At 43.6% G+C, this 22,250-nt stretch overlaps 1 protein-coding gene across 10 annotated transcripts in view; it reads left to right on the top strand.

Annotated features, from left to right (window-relative positions):
* The window catches only part of LOC308343024 (protocadherin alpha-C2), a gene marked incomplete at both ends in the record, with an annotated part of 206,533 nt that extends 185,643 nt beyond the window's left edge, over nt 1–20,890 (top strand). For all 10 annotated transcript variants that reach the window (XM_080803824.1, XM_080803821.1, XM_080803827.1 and 7 more), the window contains one exon: nt 20,580–20,890. In XM_080803824.1, coding sequence (XP_080659950.1) covers nt 20,580–20,890 — 311 coding nt within the window. The remainder of the gene's footprint in view (nt 1–20,579) is intronic.
* Nucleotides 20,891–22,250: the final 1,360 nt, after the last annotated feature.

Raw genomic sequence — 22,250 nt, 5'->3', positions numbered from 1 at the left:
GTATTGTTGGTATGAATATTAAACAGTACAGCATCATTTGCATGAAAATATTCATTTCCCTCAATCCCGCTTCCCTTCAGTGAGATAACCACTGTTAACAGTTTTGTGTGTATCCTCAAAGTATTGTTTTAAGTTAACACTATTTATTTATTTATTTATTAATATTTATTTATTTATTTGTCAGAGAGAGAGAGTGAGCACAAGCACAGGGAATGGCAGACAGAGGGAGAAGCAGGCTCCCTGCTGAGTAGGGAGTCTAATGTCTCCATCCCAGGACCCAGAGATCATGACCTGAGCCGAAGACAGATGCTCAACCCACTGAGCCACCCAGGCGCCCCAACAGACTTTATTTTTTTGAGCTGTTTTAGGGTCACAGGAAAGTTAAGTGGAGAAGACAGAGAGTTCCCATATGGCCCGTCCTCACAGGCGCACAGCATTCCTGGCTCCTGCTATCCAGGACCACAGTGTCCATTTGGCACATTGGAGGAACCTACGATGACAGGCATGATCACCCAGAGCCCATCGTTTACACTAGGATTCCCTCTTCCAAATATTTTTCGAAGTAATTTTTAATTACATAATTCAACTGAGCCAGCCTGGCACTCCTGAATGGTTTTTTTGCTTGTTAAAAACAAATAGCTTTTCAAAAAGCAAAATGAGATGTTATGCGTAGTAATATAGAGCTTTGTTTTTTAACAAACACCTTTTCAACTCAGCACATATTTTTAAATAAGGATATAGTGTGTCGTATGCCTGTATTATTACTCATTTATCCAGTTTCTTATTGGTATCTCTGTTTTTTAAACAATGCAATGTACATTCTTATACATATATCTTGTGCACTACAGAAGTGGGATTACTGAGTTATAGGGTACAAAAATACCAAATTGGCATGCTCTTACCTAGGATTAGGCTGCGTTTGTCATATGCTTCCCTCTGACCGTATGTCACTATATCACTTAAGTTAACAATCCCACCAGGCTTGAGAATACGAGAGCAGAGATTAAGAGAGAATTTCCTTGCGAATAATATTAGTAATAGCTTACCGGTATTAAGCACTTAAGCCATTTTGTTTACTTAAGCCAAGCACTATCTTAAGCACCTTACATGTAATATCTCCTTTACTCTGTATAGCCTCTCCCAGAGATGAGTCTATTATTATACCCATTTTAATGCCTAGGAAGTTGAGGTACCTAGGGTTAAGTAAGATCCCATATCTGTCTAGTTAAGTGGTGGGGACAAGATCCGAAACAGGGCTCTTTAATTTCTCAACCAGTGCTCTGCACACACTGTCTCTAGAAAGTTTAATGCCATCTCTTTGCCAAAGTTTCTCTACCTTACTTATTCCTTATTTTGCTTTTTGAAAACCTATTTATTATTTTTTTAAATAAGCAAAAAACATTTGGGGGTGCCTGGCTGGCTTAGTCGGAGGAGAATGCGACCCTTGATCTCAGGGTTGGGTGTAGAGATTACTCCACACCCCATTACTCTACTCCCCATGTTGGGTGTAGAGATTAATTAAAAATAAAATCTTAAAAAAAAAAAGTCATGTATCAACTGGGGCCCAAGGGTGCAGGGGCACCTGGCTCCGGGGATCCCAAACAGACCAGGTGTGGTTACTCGCTGCCGACAGAATCCAAAGGCAGAAAGACGAGGGGTGGGGAAACAAGAAAGGAATTTATTTCAGGGAGGCCAGCACTGTGAAGACAAGACAGCGGATTGGTGTCTCAAAGACCATCTCCAAGATGTTGCCGTCTCCAGTGTGGGGCCAAGGTCGGTGGGTGGGTGTGCTAGGCAGTAAGGGTTAGGCTGCTCACTGTGTTGAGGTCAAACACTCAGGGTCTTACTGGAGTCAGGGCCTTAGTTAGTGCTTGAGGGGGCAGTTTCAGTTCCTATCAGGGGCCACTTTGCCCGCTGGGAAAGATAAGCTGGAAAGAAGAACTTAATAGGTTAGAAAGTACAGACTGAGGTCACAGCAGAGGCAGTGAAGTCCCTTTTCACTTAAAACAGCATTGTGTTTATTCATTTGCCTTTTTCTGCACTTTAGCTCTTTGAGAGCAGGGCTCAGTGTCCTAATATTATTCATATCCCTGCCCTTATTCCTAGTGCAATGTCTCATTTATTGTCCATGATAAATACGTTTAATGGCTTAACAGTGCCTCTTGGAGGTAGCTGCTGTGTCCAGCCTATGGGTGAAGAAAACCCAAGTCGGTGTAGTGGAAAAAAGAGTGGAAGGCAGAATGGTAGGGCTGCAATTTGAACCCAAGGCTTTTGATGCCCCATCTGTTGGGCGGTCCACTGTGTCCAAACTGCCTCCTCCCCGCCAGCCTCCAAAGGCTCTGGAGAATGGCTCCCTACCTAGCAACCCGTTCCAGAAGCTGGGAAACTTCACAGCTAGGGTTCTTTAATGATCTCTGGGAGGGGCAGAGCCAGATGGGAAGAGGGCCCCTGGAAAAGAGAGTTCCTGGCAGTACCGCATCTAAGAATAAATGGGGGGGCAGGGTCCGTGGGGAGTCAGGTTCCTCAGAGGGATGCTATGTTGTAATAATACCTATCCTCTATTCTGGCTTCTGCACGCCAGGCATTGTTCTGCGGATTTATGAGCATTGTGTCTTCTTAATGCTCACAGTTCCATTAGGTGGATATTGTTATCTCTATTTTACATATGAAAGAACGCAGGCTGAGAGGAGAAGTGACTTGCTCAAGGTTGCACAACAAGTAAGTGATAAAGCTGGGATTCCAACTCCAAGCTGTGTGTGTCCCCCAAACCTCCATTTTAAGCCTACTGCTACCCCTAGGTTATAAGAGCCTGCTGAGGCTGGGGGCAGTTTAAAAAGAAAGCTATAAAGGGAAAGTGCCCTCTGGACTGTGGGGAACTCTAGCAACCAGGAATAAGGTACAGAAAAACTTGTAGCTTGAGCCCTGCTGGGTTAGGGGGTCATGGAAAGAAATATATATATATTTTTTCTAGCTGACTTTGGAGAGCTTAGAAGATTTGAAACCAGCCATTCCAATTTTTGAATCTAGGTTCACAGCACATGATGCCTTTCTACTCTTAACCTAGAAATGGTAGAGTTATTTTGGGCACAAAGCAAGAGCTGTGGCTTTAAAAATATGCTGCTGGATTTATCTCTTCCGCTCCAAGATTACTGAAAATTAGCCCAGCTGTGGCCTGAGGCAACAAAGAGCCACAAAATCTCCTTCCAGATCCTGCAGACCCCCACCCCCCAACCCCACTCCCGAAGGAGGCGAGACACCCAGGAGTGGCAGCCTGGGCTGGGGGTGGGGGAGGCTGGATTCAGATCGTCCTGTCTCCCATCACACTCACACCACCCCCTCCCAGCAACTCTAAGGGTCAGAATGCTAGGTCTGTGAATGAGCTCTACTCTCCTCCCTCATCCCCAAGGCTTCACAGAAGTAAAATAATAGTAACAAATCGATTACTAAGCTGGGGAATCCGTGTGAGAAGAATTTTTCAGCTTTATTACCAAATCCCTGTGTGATTTAGAGCAAATCACCTTGTTGTAAATTAAGCTTTCAGTTTCCTTACCTATAATATGGAAACCCTTTTCTATATATGTAAAGAGTTATATACGTGTGTGTGTGTATAGAAAAGGGATATATATATATATAAGATTTATGTATATATAAGGGTTTCCATATATAACTATAGAGATAAACATATAAATATGCAGATATATATTTAAATATATAAAGATATATTGTCTCCTTTTCCCATGAAAACTGAGATATTAAGTGATTTGTTAAACATCACATAATTTATATGGTATAGCCATATTTAAACTTACTATTCTGATCATAGAGCCTAATGTCTTAGAGAACAGGCATTATATTTTTACGTTGTCTTGTTTCCATGGAACAGTCTTTCCACCATCATTTGAAGATCTAAGAAGCAGTGGGGAAATGGTGGAAATGCTAGCCCAGGTGGTTTGAGATTTCTCCCCCTCTCTCTGATCCTGGACAGGATTTGGGTTGCAGACCACGGTTCTCCTGTGATTTGTGGGCTGTAATTACTCAGATTAACATTGCCCAATTCATAAAGGCTGAGCGAGGAAGAGGAGGCGGAGCTTGTTCAAGCAGCCCACAAGCCCCACAGATGGTAGGTGGGGGTGGGGACGCAGCTAGGGACACTGTACCGCGTAGTCTTTCCACAGGTTTGATGGTGGATGGTTTTTGCCTTTTGGTCAGGCTGAGCATGTATGATTCTACAGTCTGCCAAGTTCTGCTACACACACACACACACACACACACACACACCTGAGAGACAGACAGACACATGAAATGGTTGCTCAAAGCCAGGAGGGTACAAACAAATTCAGAGCTGTTTGAGCTGCAGTGGCTGGCTTGGGTAGGGAGAGGAGTCAGGAATGGGGAGAAGGGGGGTGTCCCTACACAGAAAGCCTGGACGTTCACCTGCAAACCCAGAATGCACAGAACCATCCGTGCTTTGACTTTCCCCTGGGCAGCCAGAGGCAGCAGCAGCAGCCCCAGCCAGATAACAAGCGAGCAATCCAGGGGAGCTGTCTGGCTGGGCCGGAAATGGCTGTAATCATTTAATAGCCTTTGCTGGCTGCATGGACATAGCAGAGTAGGCGGGAGGCAGGCTCCAGAGTGCTGTCTGGCAAGATTGCCCCAGCTTTAATAAAAATGATGGGTTTTCTGGAAGCTCTTTATTAACCTTAGGACCAAAATCCCAAGGATGGCAACAAAGGGATGAATGGGGAGGAGAGGGGAGGGCTGAAACCTGCAGAATGGGCTGGGATTTTCCTGAGCTTGTCACTCCTGCATTCGTGCCCCTCCCCCAGCCTCCACCCCTTTCTGCTGATTCTAGCTTAGAGGTTTCTGCCTGTATCTCTGTCTCCCAGATGGTGGCAAAACAAATAGGATCAAAGTAATTGCAAGGGTCTTCATAGACAGCTCAGGATGTGGTGCAGTGAGACCACCTAGAGTCCATCCAGCCCTAGGCTCTACCTGTTCATAACCACAAGACTGTTGGTCTTTAGTCTCTTCCTCTATAAAACAGACATATCTACAAAACAGACATGGACATTGACAATATTTACTTCATATGGTTCTTGTAAGGAGCAAAAATTATATTGCATGTAGGTCTGCGTAGCCCAGTGCCACACACATAGGAAAATCCCAGTAAACATAAAATACATCTATAATCCTGTGGTGTAGACAGGAAGGTAATCATCTCCATTTTATGGATGAAGAAACTGTAGTTCAGAAATATTTATGTAAGTTGCCCAGGACTGCGTGCTATTAAGTGAGAGAGTCAGGGCAAGCTCTCAAGTTCAGAAGCAAGATGAACAGAAGAGAAGAGAATTCACCCTCCGGCATTCTCTAGCCCTTGCCCCTCCAAGATCTTTCCTGAAAACCCTATCCTTGGTCAGAATGACTTGGTTTTGTTCTTTTGGGGAGAATCAAGGTCAATCAGAAAAACGCTGTGCTAGTCTAGAGCCATTCAGAATAGGGGTTGGGGGTGAGTTTACAAGTCTGACATTCTCTTCACAATTTTCAGGACCTTCCCCACTATCTGCATTGGCAAAGCCTCCAGCCCTCTCATTCCCAGTCCCTGAGTCCAAACTCCAGCCTGAGTTCCTTTAGCAGAAAAGAGGAAAGTGGAGGAATGTTGCCAAAAAGACCGGGGCAGTGCCTAAGGGGGGAGGTGTCTAAAGTGGCTTATAGGGTTAAATATTGTGGCCAGTTACCTCCAGAAGGCAGTTTTTTAAATAGCAGACCTATACACATTTTTAAAAACATGTATTTTTTTTTATAGTATTCCTACCTATAGTGGAGAAATCAGCCAATACTGGAAAAAAAAAAAAAAAAAGGCAAAGCCATTTACTGTAATTATGCTTATATGCTATTAAAGCCTTTTTAAATCCCATTGGGTTGTAATCTGAATGTCAGGGAAGGGCTCTGCCTAAGAATCCAGACCCCTGCCAGCTTGGTGTGTACCTGAAGTCCTCTTCCTGGGCTCTAACAGAGTCTTGACTGCCTGTCAGTCTTGTCCTTGCCAGTGAGCTAGATCCCCTGGGACCAGAGAAGAGGGACTTGTGGGTAGTCACAGGAGGGGGAAGGGAAGCAGCACCAAATGAGGAAACAGTCCCTTAACTGACTATTTGTTGGTGCTGGCCTTGGTGTCTCTTCCTCTCTCATCTTCTTGAAAGAGGAGTCTCTCCTTGATTTGGCCCCAAAAGTCCCAGCATTTTACAGGCAAAGCCCACCAGTGGTCTCTAGTCCTCAATTAGGAGGTCAGTAAATGTTGTTTGTCAGATCCTGAAGCTATTATTTCGCCTGAATGAGCCCCTGGAGATGTTTGCTTACACTTCAACTAGAACAGGTCAGTCACAATGGTCTGTGAGAGACTCGAGAAACCAGATTTTGCTCTGCTCCGCAGAAGCTGGATCAGAAGGGGATGCACGGGAATGGATCTCTCTCATTGCTTCTTGGAGTTTAAGGCTGAGTCAGACCAACCAAGGCTCCCAGCAAAAGCCCAGAAGCTCACTGACATGTAAAAGCAGCTCATTAACTCTTAGCATTCCTGCTGTGAGGGGCTTGCTCCGCCAACCCGCAGAGCCATTCACATCCTTTAATTCTGCAAGATAAAGTTATCTCTGAGCTCTGCATCTCCAGGTGACAGTCCTGAGGCCTCCTGCGGAGTCCTGGCTGTGGTTGAAAAGAGTTTCCATCCTGGTTTATGTCAAGTCCAGGACTATGGAGTGGTAGGAAACCCAGTTTTCCTAGCTGTCAAATCCCAGGCTTTTTTTTTTTTTTTTAAAGATTTTATTTATTTTTTTGATAGAGAAAGAGAGAGAGAGATCACAAGTAGGCAGAGAGGCGGGCAGAGGGAGAGGGGGAAGCAGGCTCCCTGCTGAGCAGAGAGCCTGATGTGGGGCTCCATGTGGAGCTCCATCCCAGGACCCTGAGATCATGACCTGAGCTGAAGGCAGAGGCTTAACCCACTGAACCACCCAGGTGCCCCAAATCCCAGTCTTGCTTTTGTTTCCATCTCTAAGGGACAAGGCCTGCTCTTTGAAGGTAAGCAGGTAGGTTCTGGCTGAGCTCAAGTGCAGATTTATCTCAGTTGGGTCAAAGACATTAATCTCAGTCTTAGAGAAAAAGCATCCATGGCCCTATGTCCAAAGAGCTAGCAAGGAAGCTCCACCAGGGGAAGGAGGTTTAGGGGAGAGAAGAAAGGTTCTTGCTTCGTTTCCCGACTGCTTGCTGGTACTTGGACTAAATTTGCAATATTCTTAACCTGCGTTCCTTGCCCCAAGAGCTGTGCCATATATAGTTGCCCATATGTGATTTGGTTTACTGGGCTCTCACATGGAGCTGGTGATCAGGCTTAGTGCTTCCCACACGTGACTTCACTGTCTTTAGGTACAGGAGAAGTGCAGCGAGCTGAGAGCTGCTGGATCTGCTGGAGTGGCTGCCGCTTCTCATACAGTCTTTTCATTCACCCACTTCACAAGTATTTATTAAACACCTGTTGAGGCCAGGAACTACGCTAGATGTTGGCTGTGTAGTGGTGAACAAAACAACTATGTTTTCTGCCTCAGTGACAGATGGAGGTGAAGGGGCTGCTGCTTGGCTAGGAGGGTCATAAAACGCCTCGGTCATGGGGTTACGTTTAAGCACAGACTTGAAGAATGAGAAGTCACGCTAAGAATGGAGGATAGATCATTCTAGACAAAAGGAAACTGTGTGTGTACAGAACGTGAGGCAAAAACAGTCCCAAAGTGTGTTTGATGAACTGAAAGAAGACCTGTGTAATAAGAGGGAGACTTGTAGATGAAATTGGAGAATAAAAAAATAATAGATTATTGATATACCTTTATATACCATGTTAAGGCGTTTGCCTTTTTTGTTGTTGTTAAGGCAATAGAAGGCTTCTGAATAATTTTAGGCAGGGAAGTGATGTAATCTGGTTTCTATTTTTGAAGGATCTTACTGTATGTATCCTATACGTCAGGTTTTTTTTTTTTTTTTAATTTATTTGACAGAGAGAGACACAGCGAGAGAGGGAACACAAGCAGGGGGAGTGGGAGAGGGAGAAGTGGGCTTCTCGGGGAGCAGGGAGCCCGATGCGGGGCTCAATCCCAGGACCCTGGGATCATGACCTGAGCTGAAGGCAGATGCTTAACCAAATGAGCCACCCAGGCGCCCCTCTATACTTCAGGTTTTTTTAAAAAAAGGGGACAGACTTAAGGAATGAAGAGAACTCTGGCTCCTGGGGGGGAGGGCTGGAGAGAAGACTGAAGGAGAAGAGGCTATTGCTGTAATTCACATTCAGGATAATGGTGCGCTGAAAAAAAAAGGGTAGTGACAGCTCAAATGCGGAGAAGAGGACAAAGTCAAGGTATATTTAGGAGGCAGGAACGACAGGTATTGATGGATGATAAATGCAGAATGGCTCTGAAGTTTCCAGCTTGAGCACTAGGTGAGCAGAGAGATGTAGAAAGGATTAGATGAGAGGCCTCAGGAGTTCTTTCAGCTTGAGATACTCAGTGAGGCTTTCCAGAGGAGATATGGGATAGGCATTTGGAGACATGAGACTGGAACACAGAGGGCTAAGGTCTCTACATGGAAATCTGTGTCTCATCAGCATCTTTGGACACTGTGAATACCCATGGACTTGGCTGAGATCCCAACAGGAGTGAAGAGATGAAGGTCTAGGGCCAAAAGAGAAAGGTCAGGACAGGGAACTCATAAAACCAGTGTCTCCAGAAGGGACTGACAAATGCCACTGAGGGGTTCACGACAGCGCAGACTAAATTGTGACTACTGGCTTTAGCAATAATGTGATTAGTGGGCTTGTTATGGGCACTGTTACAAAAGCAGTGCTACGGACGCCAGATGAGAAGAGACAGGGAAGTGATAGGTCAGGAGATGGAGAGAGCAGATGTAGAGAATCCCAAACTGCAATCAAACACAAACGCTTTCTTGGCAGAACTTTTCCTGATTCCACCAAAGGAGCAGTGTCAGATACAAGAACGCTACTGGGATGTCAAAGGGTTTCAATGTCATGGCCGCTGGGATTACTTTGCCCAGACAGATCATTACTCTTTCTCTCTAGCTCTGACCTCTACTCTTCTAGAAGTCATTGTGTCTTCCAGCTGGGCTCTTGGGAAAGTCTTACATCAAAAACCCCTGTGGATGCATAATAATTTTCCCCAGTCTCATTATTCCAAATTTCATCTCTCCTCTGGAATCTTCTTTGACTTTCTCAAATGTTTCACATGTACCTTGGTCATTGCATTTACCCAATTGCCTTATGATCGCTGGAGTGTCTGTCCCAGCTAGACTCTGAGCACACTGAGGTAGGAGACTGGCTTTGGAAAGCCAGTTGGCTCCCAGTGCTTTACCCCAGTAGACCCATGTTTACAACAGGATCCTTTCCTCCTGTGCTGGTCAGTATCCCCCTACACCCACACATCTTTCCATCGCTTCTCTGCTTCATCCAACCACCCCTCAGGGTCAGGGTGAAAGAATAGGGATCAAATAATTGATTCAACTAATTTATCTTTTGTTCTGGACAGAGTAGGTGTCAAAATACATGTGTAGCCAAAATTCACATGCTAAGATATTAGCATATTCTTCTTCTCCTTCTTTCCCCATCTGAAACTGCATCAGGTACCTCTAATCTAGGTTTTTTTCCCCATTACCTGAAGACCATTAAAGCATTTGGAGTATAATTGCAGACAAGCGTTCTGCAATCCCTTGGCAGTTCTTAGTTTGGTGACATCGTTCGGTAGTACAGAATCTACTTAGCTGCCTCTTCTGTTACCAGCACTATTGAAACCTCCATTTTAAAAATTATGACAGCAAACTCGAGACCCCAGACACCGTTAGAAGTGGCTTGAGAAACAGTAGCGTAGTTGTAGTCGGTGACACCAAATGAGATTCAGGTATTTCAGTGGTGATTATAAGAACAAATGCCCAGGGCATCTTTCATTGTAGAAAAGGCTAAAAAAAAGTTAACAGCACTAATTGCCCCAGGGAATGCACTGTTTACAACAGCTCTTAGAACTTCCGAGCTTTTGGTTTTTTTGTTTCTTTTTCTGAAAGAGATTCTCTTTAATAATATTATTTTTCTGGGGCTCCTGAGTGGCTCAGTGGGTTAAAGCCTCTGCCTTCGGCTCGGGTCATGGTCCCAGGGTTCTGGGATCGAGCCCCACATCGGGCTCTCTGCTCCGTGGGGGGCCTGCTTCCCCCCCTCTCTCTCTGCCTGCCTCTCTGCCTACTTAAGATCTCTGTCTGTCAAATAAATAAATAAAATCTTTAAAAAAAATAAAGTATTTAAAAAATAATATTGTTTTTCTTTTTACTGAGATATAGAAATACAACATTATATTAGTTTCAGGTGTACAGTATAATGATTTGATATTTGTATACATTGTAAAATGATCATCACATTAAGTCGAGTTGACATCTGTCACTATATAGTTACAAAAGAATTTTTGTGTGTGTGATGAGAACTTGAAGATTTACTCTTTTAGCAGTTTTCAAAAATGCAATACAGTATTATTAACTGTCATCACCATGCTAGAAGTTACATCCTCATGACTGCTTTATTTATAACTGTAAGTCTATACCTTTTGACCTCCTTTATCCATGTTGCCCATACCTGTCGCCTTCCTGCCTCTGGCCTCCATCAGTCTGTCCTCTATATCTATGAGCTTGGCTTTTTGGTTTCGGTTTTGTTACCGTGCTTGTTTGTTCAGATATCACATATAAGTGAGATCATACAGTGTTTGTCTTTTTCTTTCTGACTTATTTCGCTTAGAATAATGCCCTGAGAGTTCATCCATGTTGTTGCAAATGGCAAGATTTCAGTACTTTTTATGGCCGAATGATATTCCGTTATATAAATTGTCAAACCTAAAAATAAAATAGCCAGTTATTTTACCAGCAAAATGAGTTTATTAGGGAATAGCAGAGGAATTGCAATTTGGGACAAGCAAATTATGGCAAACCACAGGCAAGTCCAAAGAGACAAAGGAAACATAACCTCTTAATAGGTTTCAGGAGGAAACTGGGGAGGGTTGTTTCAAACAAAAGTTCTTTGTGCGGGGGTGGGGGGTGGGGGGGTGAGAGGTGGCGGGGGGGGGGGGGGGGGGCGCCTGAGTGGTTCAGTCAGTTAAGTGTCTGACTCTTGATTTCCGCTCAGGTCGTGATCTCAAGGTTGTGGGATTAAGCTCAGCATCCAGTTCCATGCTCTATGGGGAGTCTGCTTGAAGATTCTCTCACTCCCTTTCCCTTCGCCCCTAAAAAAAGTTCTTTGGAAAAGAGCAAGAGTCTGAGATTGTGGTGGTTTCTCTTTGACTTCAGGTGGTGGTTAGGGTGTTGTTGCTGGGACAGGAAGAGGTTGTCTTTTTTTTTTTCCTTAAAAGCAGGAGATAAAATTCCTATGTGAAAAGTATCTCTTTTTGTCAAGGTAAGAATCACCTTTCTTCATTCTTTTGGTAATGCAGGCTGCTAGGAGCGGTATGTGTGAGATATCTCTCCCCTTAGGGCTTCCTGACTCCCATTTTTTATTTTTATTTTTATTTTTTTTAAGTGAGCTCCATCTGCAACCTGGGGCTTAAACTTAACACCAGGAGATGAAGAGTCCCATGCTCCAGGGACTGAGGGAGCCAGGCTCCCCTCCTGACCCCATTTTATTTTATTTTTATTTTTTAATTTATTTTATTTTTATTGACCCCGTTTTAAATGAGATTTCCTTTACTCATTTTTACAATATATACCACATTTTCTTTTTTTTTTTTTTTTTTAATTTTTTTATTTTAATAAACATATAATGTATTTTTATCCCCAGGGGTACAGGTCTGTGAATCGTCTGGTTTACACATTTCACAGCACTCATCATAGCACATACCCTCCCCAATGTCCATTTCCCCACCACCCTCTCCCATCCCCCTTCCCCCCCGCAACCCTCAGTCTGTTTCTTGAGATTGAGTCTTTTATGGTTTGTCTCCCTCCCAATCCCATCTTTTCATTTTTTCTTTTCCTACCCCTCCCCAAACCCCCCCACCTTGCATCTCCACTTCCTCATATCAAAGAGATCATATGATAGTTATATTTCTCCGATTGACTTATTTCGCTAAGCATGATACCCTCTAGTTCCATCCACGTCGTCGCAAATGGCAAGATTTCATGTCTTTTGATGGCTGCATAGTATTCCATTGTGTATATATACCACATCTTCTTTATCCATTCATCTGTTGATGGACATCTAGGCGCTTTCCACAGTTTGGCTATTGTGGACATTGCTGCTATAAACATTCGGGTGCACGTGCCCCTTCGGAGCACCACGTTTGTATCTTTAGGATATATACCCAGGAGTGCAATTGCTGGGTCGTAGGGTAGCTCTATTTTCAGTTTTTTGAGGAACCTCCACACTGTTTTCCAGAGTGGTTGCACCAGCTTGCATTCCCACCAACAGTGTAGGAGGGTTCCCCTCTCTCCGCATCCTCGCCAGCATCTGTCATTTCTTGACTTGTTAATTTTAGCCATTCTGACTGGTGTGAGGTGGTATCTCATTGTGGTTTTGATTTGTATTTCCCTGATGCCGAGTGATGTGGAGCATTTTTTCATGTGTCTGTTGGCCATCTGGATGTCTTCCTTGCAGAAATGTCTGTTCATGTCCTCTGCCCATTTCTTGACTGGATTATTTGTTCTTTGGGTATTGAGTTTGATAAGCTCTTTATAGATTTTGGATACGAGCCCTTTATCTGATATGTCGTTTGCAAATATCTTCTCCCATTCTGTCAGTTGTCTTTTGGTTTTGTTAACTGTTTCCTTTGCTGTGCAAAAGCTTTTGATCTTGATGAAATCCCAATAGTTCATTTTTGCCCTTGCTTCTGTTGCCTTTGACGATGTTCCTAGGAAGAAGTTGCTGCGGTGGAGGTCAAAGAGGTTGCTGCCTGCATTCTCCTCAAGGATTTTGATAGATTCCTTTCGCACATTGAGGTCCTTCATCCACTTTGAGTCTATTTTCGTGTGTGGTGTAAGGAAATAGTCCAATTTCATTTTTCTGCATGTGGCTGTCCAATTTTCCCAGCACCATTTGTTGAAGAGGCTGTCTTTTTTCCATTGGATATTCTTTCCTGCTTTGTCGAAGATTAGTTGACCATAGAGTTGAGGGTCTATTTCTGGGCTCTCTATTCTGTTCCATTGGTCTATATGTCTGTTTTTGTGCCAGTACCATACTGTCTTGATGATGACAGCTTTGTAATAGAGCTTGAAGTCTGGAATTGTGATACCACCGACTTTGGCTTTCTTTTTCAATATTCCTTTGGCTATTCGAGGTCTTTTCTGGTTCCATATAAATTTTAGGATTATTTGTTCTATTTCTTTAAAAAAAATGGATGGGATTTTGATAGGGATTGCATTAAATGTGTAGATTGCTTTAGGTAAAATAGACATTTTCACAATATTTGTTCTTCCAATCCATGAGCATGGAATATTTTTCCATTTCTTTGTGTCTTCCTCAATTTCTTTCATGAGTACTTTATAGTTTTCTGAGTATAGATTCTTTGCCTCTTTGGTTAGATTTATTCCTAGGTATCTTATGGTTTTGGGTACGATTGTAAATGGGACTGACTCCTCAATTTCTCTTTCTTCTGTCTTGTTGTTAGTGTAAAGAAATGCGACTGATTTCTGTGCATTGACTTTATATCCTGACACTTTACTGAATTCCTGTATAAGTTCTAGCAGTTTTGGAGTGGAGCCTTTTGGGTTTTCCACATATAGTATCATATCATCTGCAAAGAGTGATAGTTTGACTTCTTCTTTGCCGATTTGGATGCCTTTAATTTCTTTTTGTTGTCTGATTGCTGAGGCTAGGACTTCTAGTACTATGTTGAACAGCAGTGGTGATAACGGACATCCCTGCCGTGTTCCTGACCTTAGCGGAAAAGCTTTCAGTTTTTCTCCATTGAGAATGATATTTGCGGTGGGTTTTTCATAGATGGCTTTGATAATATTGAGGTATGTGCCTTCTATCCCTACACTTTGAAGAGTTTTAATCAGGAAGGGATGCTGCACTTTGTCAAATGCTTTTTCAGCATCTATTGAGAGTATCATATGGTTCTTACTCTTTCTTTTATTAATGTATTGTATCACATTGATGGATTTGCGGATGTTGAACCAACCTTGCAGCCCTGGAATAAATCCCACTTGGTCGTGGTGAATAATCCTTTTAATGTACTGTTGGATCCTATTGGCCAGTATTTTGGTGAGAATTTTCGCATCTGTGTTCATCAAGGATATTGGTCTGTAATTCTCTTTTTTGGTGGGATCCTTGTCTGGTTTTGGGATCAAGGTGATGCTGGCCTCATAGAATGAGTTTGGAAGTTTTCCTTCCATTTCTATTTTTTGGAACAGTTTCAGGAGAATAGGAATTAATTCTTCTTTAAATGTTTGGTAGAATTCCCCTGGGAAGCCGTCTGGTCCTGGACTTTTGTTTGTTTGGAGATTTTTGATGACTGTTTCAATCTCCTTACTGGTTATGGGTCTGTTCAGGTTATCTATTTCTTCCTGGTTCAGTTGTGGTAGTTTATACATCTCTAGAAATGTATCCATTTCTTCCAGGTTGTCAAATTTGTTGCCATAGAGTTGCTCGTAGTATGTTCTTATAATTGTTTGTATTTCTTTGGTGTTGGTTGTGATCTCTCCTCTTTCATTCATGATTTTATTTATTTGCGTCCTTTCTCTTTTCTTTTTGATAAGTCTGGCCAGGGGCTTATCAATCTTATTAATTCTTTCAAAGAACCAGCTCCTAGTTTTGTTGATTTGTTCTATTGTTTTTTTAGTTTCTATTTCATTGATTTCTGCTCTGATCTTTATGATTTCTCTTCTCCTGCTGGGTTTAGGCTTTCTTTGTTGTTCTCTCTCCAGCTCCTTTAGGTGTAGGGTTAGGTTGTGTATTTGAGACCTTTCTTGTTTCTTGAGAAAGGCTTGCACTGCTATATATTTTCCTCTCAGGACTGCCTTTGTTGTGTCCCACAGATTTTGAACTGTTGTGTTTTCATTATCATTTGTTTCCATGAATTTTTTCAATTCTTCTTTAATTTCCTGGTTGACCCATTCATTTTTTAGAAGGATGCTGTTTAGTCTCCATGTATTTGCGTTCTTTCCAAATTTCCTCTTGTGATTGAGTTCGAGCTTCAGAGCATTGTGGTCTGAAAATATGCAGGGAATGATCTCGATCTTTTGGTACCGATTGAGACCTGATTTATGACCCAGGATGTGGTCTATTCTGGAGAATGTTCCATGTGCACTAGAGAAGAATGTATATTCTGTTGCTTTGGGATGGAATGTTCTGAATATATCTGTGATGTCCATCTGGTCCAGTGTGTCATTTAAGGCCTTTATTTCCTTGTTGATCTTTTGCTTAGATGATCTGTCCATTTCAGTGAGGGGAGTGTTAAAGTCCCCTGCTATTATTGTATTACTGTTGATGTATTTCTTTGATTTTGTTATTAATTGGTTTATATAGTTGGCTGCTCCCATGTTAGGGGCATAGATATTTAAGATTGTTAGATCTTCTTGTTGGACAGACCCTTTGAGTATGATATAGTGTCCTTCCTCATCTCTTATTATAGTCTTTGGCTTAAAATCTAATTGATCTGATATAAGGATTGCCACCCCAGCTTTCTTCTGATGTCCATTAGCATGGTACATTGTTTTCCACCCCCTCACTTTAAATCTGGAGGTGTCTTCGGGTCTAAAATGAGTTTCTTGTAGGCAGCATATGGATGGGTTTTGTTTTTTTATCCATTCTGATACCCTGTGTCTTTTGATTGGGGCATTGAGCCCATTAACATTCAGGGTAACTATTGAGAGATATGAATTTAGTGCCATTGTATTGCCTGTAAGATGATTGTTACTGTATATTGTTTCTGTTTCTTTCTGATCTACTACTTTTAGGGTCTCTCTTTGCTTAGAGGACCCCTTTCAATATTCCCTGTAGAGCTGGTTTGGTGTTTGCAAATTCTTTCAGCTTTTGTTTGTCCTGGAAGCTCTTTATCTCTCCTTCTATTTTCAATGATAGCCTAGCCGGATATAGTATTCTTGGCTGCATGTTTTTCTCGTTTAGTGCTCTGAATATATCATGCCAGTTCTTTCTGGCCTGCCAGGTCTCTGTGGATAGGTCCGCTGCCAATCTAATGTTTTTACCCTTGTATGTTACAGACTTCTTTTCCCGGGCTGCTTTCAGGATTTTCTCTTTGTCGCTAAGACTTGTAAATTTTACTATCAGGTGACGAGGTGTGGACCTATTTTTATTGATTTTGAGGGGCGTTCTTAGCATCTCCTGGATTTTGATGTTTGTTCCCTTTGCCATATTAGGGAAATTCTCTCCAATAATTGTCTCCAATATACCTTCTGCTCCCCTCTCTCTTTCTTCTTCTTCTGGAATCCCAATTATTCTAATGTTGTGTCGTCTTATGGTGTCACTTATCTCTCGAATCCTCTCCTCATGTTCCAGTAGTTGTTTGTCTCTCTTTTGCTCAGCTTCTTTATTCTCTGTCATTTGGTCTTCTATGTCACTAATTCTTTCTTCTGCCTCATTTATCCTGGCAGTGAGAGCTTCCATTTTTGATTGCACCTCATGAATAGCTTTTTTGATTTCAACTTGGTTAGATTTTAGTTCTTTTATTTCTCCAGAAAGGGCTTTTATCTCTCCGGAGAGGGTTTCTCTAATATCTTCTATGCCTTTTTCGAGCCCGGCTAGAACCTTGAGAATTGTCATTCTGAACTCTAGATCTGTCATGCTACCTATGTCTGTATTGATTAGGTCTCCAGCCTTCGGTACGGCCTCTTGTTCTTTTTTTTGAGGTGAGTTTTTCCGCCTTGTCATTTTGTCCAGGTAGGATTTGCTTTCTCCTGCTGTGGAATTCCGCTGTTCTTGGTGACTGAAGTTGGTTTTGGATGGTTTCTTGTTGATCTTCTTGGGGGAGGGGCCTGTTGTAGTGATTCTCAAGTGTCTTTGCCGCAGGCGGAATTGCACCGCCCTTGCCAGGGGCCAGGCTAAGTAATCCGCTCGGGTTCGCTTTTGGGAGCTTTTGTTCCCTGAGCGCTTTCCGTAGAGTTCCGGAGGACGGGAATGAAGATGGCGGCCTCCCAATCTCTCGGCCCGGAGGAGCCGAGAGCTTGGGGTTCCGCTCCTCAGTGCACTCTCAGAGCAAAGCGCCCAATAGCCCCGCCTCCCTGGCTTGCGGTCGCGACTCGAGGAAAGCAGTCAATTGTTGGAGCTGGAGAAAAGCGCCGGGTCGCTTTTGTCTCCGTGGCCTCCGGCCGCGCTCCGAGCCCACCCAGCCTGCGACCGGCACAAGGTAACCCCGGGCTTAGAGCTCACTCCTCGGCTTTGTCGCTATAGCCGGCTTCCCCGCTCTAATACCTGCGAGCTCTGCGGCACTCAGACATCCCCAGTCCTTCTGTGACCCTGCGGGTCCTGGGATTATGCTGACCCCGCCTGGGTTTCCCCCCAGTTTAGCCTCTGGAGTGATGTCTCCCAGTGGAGCCGACTTTTAAAAGTCCCGATTTTGTGCTCCGTCGCTCCGCCGCTTGCCGGGTGCCGGCCCCTCCCCCTGGGGTCTATCTTCCCGTCGCTTTGGATTCACTTCTCCGCAGGTCCTACCTTTCAGAAAGTGATCGATTTTCTGTTTCTGGGATTGTTGCTCTTCTTCTCTTCGATTTCCCGTTGGATTTATAGGTGTTCACAATGGTTAGATAAGCTATCTAGCTGATCTCCTGCTACCCGATGTCGTCTCAGCCTGCTACTTCTCCGCCATCTTGACCTATACCACATTTTCTTTATCCATTCATCCATCTATGGACACTCTGGTTGTTTGCATATTTTGGCTATGTAAAATAACACTGCAGTGAACATAGGGATGCACCTTTATTTTCAAGCTAGTGTTTTCATTTTATTATTATTATTATTATTATTATTTTAAATTCTACTTATTTGACAGAGAGAGAGAGACAGTGAGAGCAGGAACACAAGCAGGGGGAGTGGGAGAGGGAAAGCAGGCCTCCTGCCAAGCAGGGAGCCCAATGCGGGGCTCGATCCCGGGACCCGGGGATCACGACCTGAGCTGAAGGCAGATACTTAACGACTGAGCCACCCAGGTGCCCCATCATTTTATTTTATTTTATTTTTTTATGATGTATGTATTTGAGAGAGAGAGCGCGCGCTGGGGGAGGGGCAGGGGGAGAGGGAGAGAGAGTCTTTTTTTTTTTTTTAAAGATTTTATTTATTTATTTATCAGAGAGAGAGAGAGCGCGCGCGCGCGCGCGCGCGCGCGCACACAAGCAGACAGAGAGGCAGGCAGAGAGAGAAGCAGGAACCCTGCCGAGCAAGGAGCCCGATGCGGGACTCGACCCCAGGACCCTGGGATCATGACCTGAGCCAAAGGCAGCAGCTCAACGCACTGAGCCACCCAAGCGTCCTGGGAGAGAGAGTCTTAAGCAGAATCCGTGTTGATCGCAGAGCCCAACATGGGGCTCAGTCTCAACCACCTGAGATCATGACCTAAACCGAAACCAAGAGTCAGAGGCTCAACCAGCTGTAAACATTCAGACCCCCAAGCTAGCATTTCCTTTGGATCAATACCCAGAAATACAGTCACTGGATTGATGGTATTTCTATTTTTAATTTTGGGGGGGAACCTCCATACTGTTTTCCAGAGTGGCTGTACCAGTTTGCATTCCCACTGACAATGCACAAGGGTTCCCTTTCTACATGTCCTCACCAACACTTGTCATTTCTTGTCTTTTTGATGATCTCCATACTGACAAGTGGGAACCAATACCTCACTGTGGTTTTGATTTGCATTTCCCTGATGGTTAGGGATGTTGGGTACCTTTCCATGTACCTGTTGGCCATGTGTCTGTCTTCTTTGGAAAAAAGTCTATTCAAATCTTCTGCCTATTTTTCCATCTGATTGTATGCATTTTTGCTGTTGAGTTGTAAGAGTTCTTCATAGATTTTGGATATTAACCACTTATCAGATATATGATTTACAAATATTTTCTCCCATCCAGTAGCTTCCCTTTTCATTTTGTTGATGGTTTAGTTTGTTGGGCAGCAGCCTTTTATTTATTTTTATTTATTTATTTTTTTTTTAAGATTTTATTTATTTATTTGACAGAGAGAGATCACAAGTAGGCAGAGAGGCAGGCAGAGAGAGAGAGAGAGGGAAGCAGGCTCCCTGCCGAGCAGAGAGCCCGATGCGGGACTCAGTCCCAGGACCCTGAGATCATGACCTGAGCCGAAGGCAGCAGCTTAACCCACTGAGCCACCCAGGCACCCAAGGGCAGCAGCTTTTTGGATGTAGTATAGCTTCTTTTTGCTTTTTTCTCTTTGGCTTTTAATGTCAGATTCAAAAAGACTAATGTCAGGGCACCTGGGTGGGTCAGTGGGTTAAGCGTCTGCCTTCAGCTCAGGTCATGACCTCAGGGTCCTGGTATTGAGCCCCGCATCAGGGAGCCTGCTTCCCCTTCTCTCTCTGCCTGCCTCTCTGCCTATTTGTGATCTCTGTCTGTCAAATAAATAAATAAAACCTTAAAAAAAAAAGACTAATGTCATTGATCTTATTGCCTATATTTTCTTTTAGGAATTTCATGCTTTCAGGTCTTACATTCAAGGCTTTAGTCGGTTTTGAGTTTATTTGTGTGTGTGGTGTAAAATGGGGGTCCAGTTTCATTCTTTTGCATGTAGCTGTCTGGTTTTCCCAGCACCACTTACTAAAGAAACTCTCCTCTCCCCACTGTATATTCTTGTCTCCTTTGTTGTAAACTAATTGACCATATATGTGTTGGTTTACCTCTGCGTTCTCTATTCTGTTTCATTGACCTAAGTGTCTGGTTTCATGCCAACACTATACTGTTTGATGACTGTAGCTTTGTGATATAGCTTAAAATCAGGAAGCATGATGCCTCCAGCCTTATTCTTTTTTTCTCATGATTGCGTTGGCTCTTTAGGGTCCTTTGTAGTTCTATACAAATTTTAAGATGTTTGTCCTATTTCTGTGAAAAATGCCATTGGAATTTTGATAAGGATTGCATTGACTCTGTAACAATATTAATTCTTCCAGTCCATGAGCACAGAATATCTTCTCATTTATTTGGGTCATTTCTTCAATTTCTTCCATAAACATCTTCGAGTTTATATACAGGTCTTTCACCTCCTTGGTGAAATGGATTCCCACTCCTTTTATTGCCTAGTCTGCTTTAACCCAGTATATTTCCCGTCTTATTCTCAGGCAAAAGAATCACAACCATATTCTTTAGGAAATTCTTCACAAGGAACCAAAAGTATGTCACTAGAAAATTAGATTTCCAGACCTTCTGGTGAGAAAATCTGCCTTCCTGATTGTTTCCAAATACTGACCTTTCCCTCAGGCTTGAAGAAAGAACCCTTGATTTCTCAGGGTGGGGGTCAGGCTCATCTGTGCAGCTTCCCCTGTCTCCCCAGACTCGTGTGGCCTGGAGGGCGTGTGTTGACTCCTACTGACTTGTGACCTTCTGTCTTTCAGAACCAGAGGCAGGAGAGGTGTCCCCTCCAGTTGGGGCTGGTGTCAACAGCAACAGCTGGACCTTTAAATACGGACCAGGCAACCCCAAACAATCTGGTCCCGGTGAGTTGCCAGACAAATTCATTATCCCAGGATCTCCTGCAATCATCTCCATCCGGCAGGAGCCTACTAACAGCCAAATTGACAAAAGTGACTTCATAACCTTCGGCAAAAAGGAGGAGACCAAGAAAAAGAAGAAAAAGAAGAAGGGTAACAAGACCCAGGAAAAAAAAGAGAAAGGGAACAGCACGACTGACAACAGTGACCAGTGAGGTCACCTCATGGAAACAAGCCACTTAGCCAGTTTTTGTAATAATGGCAAATCTCTCCCATGTAGCAACTCCCCACTCCTTTCTCCTGTCTCCATGAGCCCTCTCCTGTAGACCTCAGAAATCTGCAGAAAGTTCCCTGTGTCTGTGTAGATTCCATTGAACAGGTTTTGTCTTGAAAGCTTTACTAAGTCTGGTGTTAACTCTTTCTCTCCACTCTGGCTTGTTTTCAGAACCTAAAAAGCAGACCCAAGTTTCCTTTCTCCTCCGGCGCAAAGGAGAGGCTTCCCAGTCCCGCCAGTGAGAGGTTGGAAACTCTCTGCCCTGTGCTCCGGGGATGCTGTCTTGATGACACTTGCAGGGCAGGCACAAAGGTTTTGAGATTGAGCAGCTGGGGTTGGGGGTGGGGGGGACCACTGGGTTGGTGTGATCACTGGCGGTGCGGGAGGGAGCGCCAGACCTCAGCTGGGCGGGGCCAGATGAGACTAGCCCGCATGAGGAGGGCTGGTGGGAAGAAAGGCAAAAGAATGGCAGGAGTTGCCAAGGGACCAGACTTTCTAAACCTTATGACTCAAGAGGCGGTGGCCACCCTCCCGCAGACAAAACTGCCCCCACTGACCAGGCCCTAGGAGGCCTTGAGTCTGTCGCTGTGGTGTCGTGATCCCTACAACTCACATCACACGGACAAGCCAACAGCTCAGTGTTGCATGGGGCCAGCCAGGGCGACAGAAGCAGATCTGATGTGTTTGCCAGGGATGTCCTTGTGCTCACTTTCTTACCCATTCTTTTGCACACAATGTTTATGAAAAGGCCTGGTCCTTTTCCAACACATATGCAAAAGCAAAGACAAAAGAAAACCCCAACACCTCACTTGATGCTTTTGTTGTTTGATAGATTTATTTAAAAAAAGAGAAAAATCTATAGCTATAAATCTTTAAAGAGAAATATGATGACTACAGTTCCCCTCAACTCTCCTCAAAAGAGAATCCAATCTACAGCCATTTAAACGACCATTGCTGCTACAGAAGTGCTTTAAGAGAATTGCCTGGAACATCTGTATTATACTGGCCACCTGCCAATCACAGCTTTACTCTTTCAGGTCACTCTGGGGCTGCCTCTTGCATGTATTAATTCCTAAATAAAAAGATCTTTCTCTCTCTTTTCTAAGAAATGATTCTGTGCACTTTGAATACACAACCTTCTCTAGCCAACTATATCGAGACCCTGAAATTGAAGAAAAATCATTGTTTTCTCAAACACACAGTGAGCCGACTTTTCAATCCTCGAATTCTGTGCTTTGTCTTGGTGTGCTAGCCCACACCTCCTCTTTGGTTTAGTTTGCCTTTTTTAGAACACTCTGAAT

The sequence above is a fragment of the Martes martes genome (assembly GCF_963455335.1).
Source record: "Martes martes genome assembly, chromosome: 5".
In the NCBI taxonomy this organism is placed as follows: Eukaryota; Metazoa; Chordata; class Mammalia; order Carnivora; family Mustelidae; genus Martes; species Martes martes.
The sequence above is the reverse complement of the archived record's forward strand: the minus strand, read 5'-3'. Positions and strand labels throughout refer to the sequence as shown.